The sequence below is a fragment of the Rhea pennata genome, chromosome 13 (assembly GCF_028389875.1).
Source record: "Rhea pennata isolate bPtePen1 chromosome 13, bPtePen1.pri, whole genome shotgun sequence".
In the NCBI taxonomy this organism is placed as follows: domain Eukaryota; kingdom Metazoa; phylum Chordata; class Aves; order Rheiformes; family Rheidae; genus Rhea; species Rhea pennata.
This window is the reverse complement of record NC_084675.1, coordinates 6,691,994-6,704,261: the sequence shown is the minus strand read 5'-3', so window position 1 is coordinate 6,704,261 and position 12,268 is coordinate 6,691,994. Positions and strand designations below refer to the sequence as shown.

Genomic DNA, 12,268 nt, shown 5'->3' with positions numbered 1-12,268 from the left:
CAACCTCAACGCATTATGATGGGACAAAGAAATGATGTCTCACATCCTAGAGTTTTCTTCTTATCTTTTTTCCGTGACCACAAGAATTTATCACAAGCATTTAGAGACATACTGCAAAATACTACAGAATTCTACTGAATTTGGGGTACTGAATGTTCTACTAACATAAGTATATAAAATACACTGAAAAAAGGAAAAATGAAAATTGTATCTATACAAAAGAAAGCTGTTAAAGAGTAAAAAGAGACCCTGAAAACTTACGAATTATAAAGAATCAACAGCCACTACAAATCACCTAATTCTCTATGATTCAGACAGAAAAAAACTTTATGAAGTATGGTCTTCAACTCAGAATTATTTAGCAAAATTTTGGAATTTTTTTTTACAAAACAGTTTTCTAAGACTTTCTGTACTAATACTCTTGCGCAAAGGACGTCGAGACAAGTTCACCTGCAGGATGATTTTGTAGTGGAGTCTGTAGCTCATGGCATATATTGACCAACATTGAAGGTTACTTTGGGCGGTGGGGGGGGAAGAGGAGAGAGAGAGAAACGGGAACAAAGCATGGAAGACCCGCAGGGGAAGAGGCAGAGAGGAAAGAGAATACTCTCCCTGATAGCCAGCCAGGAAGATAAGTGGCAGGAGGGTCCCCAAAATGAGTACCCTTGCTGGGTGTCCTCTCCAGCACAGCAGCTGTTCCTCCTCTTCCGTACAATTGCATGGTTTTGCCATTAGGACCCACTCAAACTCCCTGTCGGTGGTTCGCACTTACAATGCTCTTAGCGCTGACTGGAGCGCACTTTGGTCAGGGGCTGCGGCTACATGCTCGCTAGTTGTTTAACTTGCTTCAGGCATGTTATTGGATCCTCTAATGTAAACCAAAAGCTACAACCAAAGGGAAGAAGCAAGGGAGAAATGGTAATTCTCCCATCACTGGCAACTGAGAACCTGCAAGCACAACAATATCAGGGTTTGCAGATGCACGAGAATATCCACATGAGAACAAGTTAAAAATGATGCCCAGTGGCTCTGAAAAAACCCTGCTGTGGCAACATGCATGGAAGGCTACAGAGCAGAAGGCAGGCCACAGACTTGCAGATAGAAGGTCCTTACAAAACCTAAGTCACTAATGGCACTGTGCAATACTACACTCAGCTGCAATCAAAATACATATTGTGCTGATATATGCATTCCCACTCAAAGATGTAATTCAAATAACCTTGCACTGGTGTCCTCCACTTTAAATATTCTTCCATACGTATTTGAAATATATGAAAATAATCAGCATCTTCATCAACAAAGGCCCTACATCCGCATGCCTTCTCTATAAATCTACAAACACAGCTCATAAAAACCCATCAGCAGCATATTAAAGAGAAAGCAGGCAGTAGGGGTGAGGGGAGAAGAAGATCACCATCTTTCCCTGTAAAAAGAAAGGAGACATTTCCAAAACAATGAGACATCTTTTCCTTACTATCACACAAGCTACCTATCACCACACACAACAGCAACTATCCTCTCTCTCTGCCTTGCCAAACCCTCTATTTGCCTTTTGTAACTTTATGATGAGCTTGAGCCAATTTAGGGCCTAAGATTATTTTCTTCATAAGCCCAAAATTTCACCTCAGTATCTGGCATAAAATGGGAATATGCTGGTCTGCCTACGCAATCTCTAATCCTCCATTTTTCATCTTGTCCACAGTGGAATAATACTGGAACTGTCTTTAAGCTTTTTTTCTTTTTTGCCTTTTTTTTTTCATTTTTATGGACTGCATATGTACAGACTGAAATATAACTTTTACTCGTAGATTTCACATATGTCAGTTTTTACTGATTGAGAATAAATATTTATCCATTGCAGCAACCTAAACTATAGGCCTATATGTATACTAAAAACATGTAGTTAGTAAACAGTTCATAGATTAGTACCACATAACTGATCACAGCAAATGCAGCAATGAATGAGATACACTAATGAAAAACAGAAATTGTTTAGACATAAACATATCAAGCAAAGATATACACTTTGTGAATTTAAGAGATGAGTAACATCAACCCCAATAGTGGATTGTTTCAACTTAGTTTTTATGGTATCTTATCTCATCCTTTTGAGATTTACATGAAACAACACTTTCAGGAAGACAAAATGAATGTTAACCAAACCGCAATTGTAATTGATGGCTGAGAGTCTGGAATATATTGGGAAGACAAAATAAATGCCAAAAGAAAGGACTAATGGAAGTGGAAAAAAAAATCATCAGCAAATACAGTATTCTAAAAAGGGAAAATGTAGTCACAAGGCAGAATGTGTTATTCTGCCTTCTGTCTAGAAGTATTTTGATTGTGTATTAGAAAGTAGAGTTCAAATAATTAGAAAGAGCTCAGATCCAAATTACACCATAACACTAAAAGAAAAATACTTAAGGAGGACAGAGAAAAAAGACAAGATAATGTTATCTTCCTATAGCATTAAGAAGCTTTAAGATTTCATTTATTTTAACATCTTTTGTACTCCTGGAAAAGAATCATATGCCAACTACAAAAGGTAGAGAGGACACTAGCCGTACACTAGTTCCATGAAAATTATATAAATCCTCAGGCTACCCACTGGAAAAACAGGCAGAAAAAGAAAGGTTGAAATAAGGTATTCCCTTCCCCCTCCCCCCAAAAACCCGCCCCAAAACCCCTCCAAAAAAGATAGACTTCTCTCACCAAACCTATCTGAGGTTTCCTATTTAGTTGGAAAACCTACTAAAAGAAAAAAAAGAGTTTTTTGTTTCTACCCACCCCCTGATATCAAAGAAAAAAAAACCTAAATTTTTAGTTTAAAATACCTAACATATTATGAGAAATGACTAAGCAGGCAGTAGGTTAGGACTAACTGAAATTTACTTTTCCTGCTCAACTTTGGGGCTGTGCAGCAAAGGCAGATAATCTAAAGTATGTGACTATGAGTAAGCAATTAAAAGTGCCCAAGTTTTGATGAGGAAAACAAGCTGTAACTGAACCCTAAATATGTAGGCTTTGAAAGGTTTTAATTCATTTTTCCATTTCTTGGCTACCCTTGATGAATAGGTCATGTCTACTGTCTATTCTAAACTCCCCTTGGAAGGATGTGTGCGTGTGGGGGGATACTGGGACTGTAGTCAATACAGCTGGAAACTGAATAGCTGCTGTCCTATAAGCATGAGGATCCACACAGAAAGATGTAAAAGTTGCTCAACCAACTGAGGATGACAGAGACTTGTGAAAAACCACAAGAGTATAACATCTACTCAAGCGGTAGCGTCCTTAGCTCAACAGAAATTGGAAGTGCAGTAGCCTTGAGGACTAGTTTAGAGTAGAGTAAGTGTCTCTCTGGAAAGGAGGTGGTAAAGACCTGTCACTTAAACAGTACCCATAGTAAAAACTGAAGATGAAAGGTGTTACCAAATTTTCCACAGTCAACTTAACCAAATAATAGTAAGATCTATGACATCTTTATGCAGTTAAGGTCACTTTAAACCTTGCACTGCATTGTGTAATCAAACTACAGTTAACACCTGTCTCAAGTGCATAAATTAAGCATCCATACATTATAACTTCATATAATTATAGCTTAAGGCATTTTATGTATTTTAGTATCACTTAAGGCTAATTTTGCAAACACTTACTCTGATCAAATAAAGTGTTTAAATACTTAATCTCATATTTGAAGTCAATAGATCTACTCAGAATCTCAGCATTAAGCACAGGCTGAACTGGAGCCATAATCATAAAAAGAATTGCTCACAAAGTGGGCCAACTAAGTTCTACAAGATTATTCTCACAAAGAAAAGTTGAACATTTGAAGAATCAGCCCTAAAAACATTTTGTTTCCTTCCTGCCTGTGCTTTTGTTTTGTAAATTTTGTTTTATCATAGTATATCACAGGACTGAGATAAAGATTGTAAGGTTTCAAAGATTCACTGAGTTGTCCCACAGCATCGGAAAAACACAAACCGAAACACATGTTCAGAAGATTAGAACAAAATTGTATTAGTTTAAATGTATACACAAATTTTACTTACAGCTGTACATTAAAAACACTAAAAATTTGGAATTCAAACATTAAGACAACTAACTATCATTAAGGGCCTATAAAGGTTACATATACCTTTGCACAATACATCCAGTTGGATGGATGTTTTATATTTTGAAAGGGCCTGTCGGATGGTCTTGTTGCCTGTAAAAATTTTTAATGTAGATGGAAAAAGAAAAAGAATACGGAAGTAAATATTAACCCAATAGTTGAAGAGTTAATGTAACTGGAAGCACATGATCTTCATTCAGCAATACCTATCTGTATAGAGGCAATAACTGGATTTAATAGCTAGTTGTAACCTAAGAATACTGTTCAATGCACACTCAAACGGCAGTTTTGAACTCACCAACAATATGAACTTTTCTGAAAAATATACCTTAACCTGGACTGCAGCACAGGAGAACCTCACTTCCTGAGAAAATTAGGGTTATTTCTGAAATATACCTCTTTCTACTTTGATCTTGTCAAGGATTTCATTTTTGTCCACTAAATCAGATTTGAGAGCAGCCTCTAGTTTAGCAATCTGCAGTTTCAGTTGCTGTTCCTTTAATTTCCATTGCTGTTCATGGGTCACACTGAAGATACTGCAATAAAATATGTGGCATGTGAAAAACTTTTAGAAATTAACTTCAACAGAAAATAATAAAGAAAAAAGCTTTTAGTGGCACAAAGACCACTGTCATCATGTCTTAGGAATTAAGTAAACATATGCTGGTCTGCTGCTGTTGAAACCAAGGCGCCTTTCTCAGGCTGCGGTTAAAAAACATGAAAGAGTTTGTGGGATGAGCAAAGGAACTGGCCTTAATTTAGAACTCCAAAGTCAGAAAAGTTGGCAGCATGCAACCTTTGTGGGACTAGAAAAGGAATTCAGATGTGTATTCCAGAGTAATCCACAACTCCAAACCTCAGCAACTGACAACTGACAAAACCATTCTTTCCACATACAAAACCTCTTAATGTAGAGAACTGTGATTACCCACCTGATTTCTTTTAAATCTGTGAAACATGTAGAGGCTAAAGTCAGTTGCCTGTTCAAAGGAATGTTGACCACAAAGTGACAACAGTTCTCGTACCGTAAAACAACAACTCTGATACTGATTAAGAAGTACATATAAAGTAATCCTTTTCCTACTCTAAGAAATAAAAGAAGGGAGGTGGGCAAAGAAATTAAAATACTGTTTTTCCTGTAATACATTATTTAGTAGTAAACTACAAATCTGTGTGCAGTAAGTATAGACTCAAAATCAGAACTGGTGAAACCACAATAAGATGTGCAACTTGGATTGAAGCAAAAGCAAGTATATTAAATAATTTACAGTATACTTCCCAGTAGGTAAAAAGAAAAAATGTAACATGGTTTTGTATAATTTATAAGGTGAGTATTATGGTCTTCATATTACTATTCAATAGCTGCATTCTTACTGATTGGAAAAACACCTTTCATCTTAATCAATCATAAAAATAGTTTATTCACCTAAGTAAAAATGTAAAAATCCGTATTTTGTGAAAAATCTGAAATTTATATTTTAAATATGTTAATGTATGAGTCAGTTCCTCACCTACTCACTCTGGGGAAGCTCATAAGCAAAAAAAATGTTACTTTTAAAAATATACATATTTTAGAGTTTTATGTAACAAAAACTACAACCAAAAAAAAGTAAAGAAGAGAGAAATAGTGAAGAAGGGACAACCCACATAGCTTGGATGATTGAAAAGGAATTCCTCTATTTTGATGGCAATGACTATGTAAAATGGTTGTGAGTACACATAAGTTAACTTATATCCAATAAATGTAAAGAATAATTTTTCTGAAGATTAAAGGAAAACACATTGTAACATGAATACTAGACTCCAAAATGTTTGGCAAGAGTTTATATTCTTGCTTTGTGATCTTCAGAAAATCATTTTTATTTCTCTGCACCTTTTTCTTTTTTCATCCTACATCAATCTTACCTATTTATATCATACAGTTCTCTGGGTAGATACCATCTGATGGTGTGAAAGAGCATCTTTTATAGCTTAACTATAACTTAACTAAAGCTTCTAGGTTGTAGAATAATATACATTTCACTCTACTGTAATTTTGAAGATAATACAGTGAATTTACAGTCCTTTCTAAAATATTGCAAAGATGCAGAAGACAGTATGTCCATAAGCATTCTTTAAATTTTGATTGACTACCGTAAGGAAAGCAAAAAATCTTAACAAGACATACAAATGCCCTTAGTTTTCAGATTTCCAAAAAAAGTCTGCAAGTTTTAATAAGTATGCTATTTAGCTATATATGTTCATTATCTTTAGGTACAATTACTTCACAGAAAGATGTGATTATGTATTATTTCAGTTTTTCAAAAGACTATGCTGCAGAAAAATCATTAGCAGCTATTATGAACCTAATTCAGAATCTGGATATGTTTAAATGAAGAACAACTCAGAAGACAGGATTTAACTTTAGCATTATATAGGCTTGGATAAGTTGCTTATGCCAGTTTGAATAGAGTCCACTTCTACCTCTTCCCTCCCTCAAATTTTAAGATTACTTTACACTTGAATTCATGTGGAATTTCTTCTACATTTACTGTATTTCACTGGAGTTGAAGCCATCTGGATAACTATAAATGGTCAACCACATCTGGCACTGTTTCCTTTGGAGGGAGTCTGAGCATTGCTAGATTTGCATTACAAGATCATATGAAAACAATTCCTGCAAACCTTTTATCCAAATGAATTGTTTTCTTGGATACTGCCTAAATAATACGAGTCAACTGACAAATTCATACTTGTTCTTTGTAAATTCTTCAGATCAAATGCTGCAGTCTTGGCTTTGGCAAAATTCCCATCAACTTCAAAGGGATTTTCCAAGAGAATGACATTAGCAAGGAAGGAGGTCTTAGCCTTTTTCTCCCCCCATTAAAAAAATTATAGAAAAGTTTATTAATTTTCTGGCACCTGTGGAAACAGGCCTATCTACTGCTAGCAATGAGTGTGCTGTAGTAAACTTGCATCAATCAAATGATAACAGAACTAGTAAAATTCCAAAAGATACAATGAAAACGCTCCAATTCTTTTTTTAATTTCTTAGTAGCTGTATACTAACACGGAATCATGTAATATGAATAAATATTAACACGGACTATAAGAAAAAATAGTTCATTCTAGAGAAAAACCATATTGTAGATTATTGGTTTATAAGAGAACCACATTTAGATTTATCCAGTTAAACAACTTTTCAGTTGTCCCACTCCAATTTACAAAGCAAGTAAAGAAAATTTGAAACCAAGATTGCAAGCTGATACATTAGCACAAGTTATTTCTTTGCATAACGATTGAGGAAACAAATTAATAAAAAGAAATACTTATATGAACAAACTTTGGAGGAATCCAAAACAAACTTACGCAAGTGACAACTGACTGTCTTCCCCTATACAGAACTCTGAATATTGTGATTATATAGTTGTTATATATCATATTTTAAAAGTTTTTAAAACTATTAGTACTCATAAGTTTTTACTTATTATAATCTTAAATTTCACAGTAGAAAGAACAAAAATGACAACATGTATTGTAACAATACTATAAACAACACTCAGAATCACTTGCATTGTATTTACTCATCTTTTTTTTTTTAACAGATATTACACTGACAAACTGAATGAAGACGAGAAATCATTCTGATAAGAGAAAAGACTTTAAGCATTTCTCCTGCTTTCTCAGACAATTAGCTTTAGGAAATTTACTTTCTAACCTTCTTCAGTGTAAGAGGTTCCACAATCTAGGAAAAGTTCATTTCAAGGTCTTTTTTTCTTTTAACATGCTTCTGCCATTTTTGACTGTAATTGCTTCCTTTCTGAAGTAGAGATATTTCCTGAATCATATCTGGCAAAACATTATCATTTTGATTGCTGATACCAATTATACAGCTTACTATCTACATGAACTTTTGCAAAAGCTCATATGAGCCTATGTAAAAATTCAAGCAGAATCAGCACAGATGAAATGGTAGCTTTTATAAAAACAATGAATTAACACCCACTCCCTCCAAGTAAGTAAACATGGTAGAAGCTGTCTGATGTTAGACCTCATAAATACACGGAGAAGTGCTGGAAGAATTTATAGAAAAAGATTAGCCATCCCCTTCCCTGAATTCAGAAAATAAATTTAATCTAAACTGTACATCTAGCTAGATTTTTTCTTCTTTCAACAATAATCTGCTAAAAATATATCAGAAAGTCTAATAATTTGTAAGTTGATGTTCAAATTTAAGTTAATTCTACTTAATTCTTACCAAGAATTTTTTAAAGAAAAAATTTGATTTGAAGAGTATTAGAACAACCAGGATGGAGACGGCTACGTTTCAACAGAACAGGTGAAATACAGGCTGGACACCACACAATTTTCCGTACATACTTACTGTTATGAAGAACTGTATTAAAAATACATTTGCACAAGTGTGTCAATATACGTATGCACATGCCCATGCATGCACATGAACACTTTATGAAGAGCTTTTAAACAGGATGGGAAATCAAGTTCAATATATATGAAAAAAACATAATTTACCTGCTATGCAGCTTATCATAGTTTTCTTTTAAGAGTTCTTTCTCCTTTTCCAGATCATTTACTCTATCCTGTAACTAAAATGAAGAAGAAAGTTCCAAGCAATAAACAGTACAAAAGGAGATTACAGTGAATTTATAAAGATGATTAGTTAATTATTTGCAGGCATTTTCAGGAAAACTTTCATTTGTTGTTTTTATGCAAGTATATTTAGAAGCTTCAAAATAATACTTTTTTCCACCAATGGATTTACGTTTGGCCAAGACAGACTGTTTCATGTTGCTTATATGAAGTTGAGATTAACTTGTCTGAGTTGAAGAACAATACCTAACCATATTCCTCTTTATGCCAAAAAATTATGTCTACAACACTAAAAATACTTAATTCAGTTCTGGTATACGAATAGTATTAGCTAGTTAATGGCTGCTGTATAGTAGTAACGGCTGCTCGTCTTTACTGATCAGACAGAAGCAGTAAGCCAAGTCCACATTTTCAAAGCACTCACTAAAGCAAGATACGGTTTTAAAGTTACAGAAGAAGCTAGAACATAGAAGATATTCTCTATGTGCATTACAATAATTTAAAGGTTAGGAGGTAATACTTATGAGGTAATCTCAGTAAACATGGTTCATGTAAATTACATTCAAATCAGGTAAGCCTAGTGACAAAACTGAACTTAAGTTGCTACAAAATGCAAGAAAAAACAAAACAAGTAATTTTGTAGACTCTAACTCCTCATACACTGAATAGAATGCTTTATTTTTGGCCCCATATCACAGTCACCACTAGTGATGACTCTTGTGTCTGGGATCCAATAGACAAAGAAACAGAACTGACTGATTTAACAGCGCGGTGAAAGTAATACTAACCAGCACTGGTTATAGTGATGGTAAAGAAACAGCAAAATTAAATATTCTGATAGTTTCTGATTAGTTCTTTAAAGCTCTTACAGCACTTGTTTAGTATCAGGATTGAAGTGAAACCCTATGCTTTTCCTCTAATACTGTCTGAATACTGGCGCAGTGATATGTGACATGCAGGTCAGGTATGGTTTATGAATGTATTTAATTCAAGCAGTAGCCACAGTATTTTAACTGGTAACTGTACATGTTATAATGTCAGTCTTCTAAATGTGTTTGAAAGGTCTGTTCATATCTCAGCAATGAAAAGGTATCCCATCTTTAACTTAGACGATATTTTCCCTTATACACATATATTACTTAAAGCAGATTGTGCACAAGAGAATCAGAATCTCACCTCCTCTGTCCTTCGCTTTGAAATAATCACTGATTGCAATTCTTTTTCAAGATGGAGACACTTTAAACGTTCCTCTTTAAGCTGTCGATTCAGCTCATCACCTTTTGTCATTAGAGCATCATGACTGGTCTTCAGGTTCCTTTGGTTCTACCAAAAGAAAGGAAGGAAAAAAAAGGGATGGGGGTGAGGGTTACAAAACTCTGTGTGTTCCACCAGTGGTCCTTTCTGGCAGCACTTAATACATATTCTCAATGTGGTCAACAGGAGACACTCTTGAGCTAAGAAACTTTCATCACACAAGGCCAGGAGAAGGTGGCATTCTCTATCCTCTCATGAACATTAAACCCTCAGTTCAGTCACGAGGAGAAGACCCAAGAAATACATCTGTTAAACAATTAAAAGATTTTGCTGTGGTTACAGTGGTTAGACATACTGACCAAGAACACTGCAGTAGCAAGAAAAAAGAAAAAAAAAAGAAAAAAAAAAAAAAAAAAAAAAAAAGAATGTCGACCACAGTCATGCTACTCACAGAAGTTACTACAGCTCTGTTAACCCATAGTTGTAAATATATAATGGTTTCATATTCCTTATGTACTTGGTTATACTTGGTTATATTTCCCTGCCAGCAGTAACTTAACAAGGGACTTATATTTCTTTCACATTTTAATGTACTTTAGTGGATTATATTAAGCTTTGTATTACACATTTATCTAATTTTAATATTCAATGGAAGATGCTGACAGAACCTGTATTTCCAAAATAACAGTTAGTATTGTACTCTATCTTGCAATGCTTTAATAATGCTTAAATTCATTAAGAATTTATATGTAAATCATATTCAAAGAAGAATGACTTGCCCAACAGCCACTCTCCTATTTAAAAAGATATTAAATGAAAACTTATGCATCAAATACATGAGTGAGCATACATAATATTTAATCTTCGCAGGAAAAAGAAAACTTAGCTTCATATTTCCCATAATCTTTTTCCTAGAAAGAAGCATAACAGAGAAGCTGAATGTGAGTCCTGTGCAAACTGTTTAGGCTTACATCCTAGAAACCAAACAGATTGAAAAAAAAAAAAAATCCAACAACCTCCCATATCTTATTTCTTCATAAGAAAAATCTTATGGAGAATATGTAGCATAGCACACAGGCTTAACTCAGAGAGATAATGAAATAGTCTTTCTTCATTGCTCTTCTTGCTCTGTGGTGTGTCTATAAACTGAATTTCAGTAACGTCTTCAAAGAAATGACAGCTTAAATGTCTTTTATACTCTCTTCTTTGCATATCTCTCCAAATTTCTTTCTTTCTTCCTCAAAACCATAAACTTTACAATCTAACCCTTCCAAAGACTGCTCAAGCGAACTCAACTTTTCTTCCTCACCTCTCAATCTCCAATTTTTAAATTCTTTTCCCTTTCAGTAACATGCATCACTTTTGACCTACTAAATATATATAAAGAAAAAAAATGGCAAAGCTGTCATTCATGGACCCTTTCACTTTTTTTTTCTTTCATTAATTTCTAACATAGTTGAAAACAAAAACTACAATTGAGGTCTTGATTTCACCTTCAGGTCGATCCCAAATCTCTTCCAGTCAGGCTGTGATCTTTTTGCTCTACAGAAATATCCTCTTGGAATCCCTAATAATGCCTTCTTGAAATATTTCCTCACTTCATTCCAATCATTCAGTGTGTGTCTGCTTCTTTCATCGTTCATCGTTAACTTTCCTCACTAACTTTAAGGGGACCAAGACTTCACCCTCACAATTTTTTCCAAGATGTATTCTTTCCTGGATATTTTTCTATGTTTGACTGTTCTGTCAGCAATTTTTTTCCCCATCATGGCCAAATTGTTTTCTATCCTGTTCTCTCTAGAAATATTCCAAGATTCAGGCCTTGGCAACAGCTGGATTGATGATTTTAGCTTAATGTTTCTAGTCTGGGATTTTGCTCCTTAGGGAAACATGCCTCAACATAGTTGTCAAGTAAAAATAATTCCCTTAAGAGAATGGATGAATACCACCTAGAAGAGCTGCACAAATGCAATACTCTCAATTATATTTCTCAATTACATTTCTAAAATCAACAGTTGTAGTGATTGTTCAGTATCAGAATTAACTCTATAGTAGTTAAAATTGTAGTTGTACAAGTTCAGCATATTTCATATTACAGTTCAGGAAGTCTTGAATTTCCATTCTGCAATTGAGATGCATAAATATACCATTCACATCAAATACATAACCAAAGCAGTTTTCAAGCTCCTTTCTTCTTCCAGGCAGACCGCACAACTCCTTAATTCAACTGGCTACATAATAATTCTTTAATAACAAAGTCATCCTGTAAATGTTTGCTAACAAGCTCAACTTAAATAGCATTAGATGGAATAG

At 34.4% G+C, this 12,268-nt stretch overlaps 1 protein-coding gene across 15 annotated transcripts in view; it reads right to left on the bottom strand.

Moving 5' to 3' along the window:
* RPGRIP1L (RPGRIP1 like) overlaps positions 1-12,268 on the bottom strand; it is an 82,941-nt gene that overhangs the window by 48,592 nt on the left and 22,081 nt on the right. For 11 of the 15 annotated variants that reach the window (XM_062586440.1, XM_062586438.1, XM_062586444.1 and 8 more), the window contains 3 exons: positions 9,878-10,024; positions 8,624-8,697; positions 4,508-4,647 (listed from right to left, as the gene is read on the bottom strand). The exons of 1 other annotated variant lie outside the window; for it this stretch is intronic. In XM_062586440.1, the coding sequence (XP_062442424.1) occupies positions 4,508-4,647; positions 8,624-8,697; positions 9,878-10,024 (361 nt within the window). Of the gene's footprint in view, positions 1-4,507; positions 4,648-7,816; positions 7,940-7,967; positions 8,164-8,623; positions 8,698-9,877; positions 10,025-12,268 lie in introns of those variants that run through there. 3 more of the 15 variants (XM_062586449.1, XM_062586450.1, XM_062586451.1) reach the window with 3 other exon arrangements.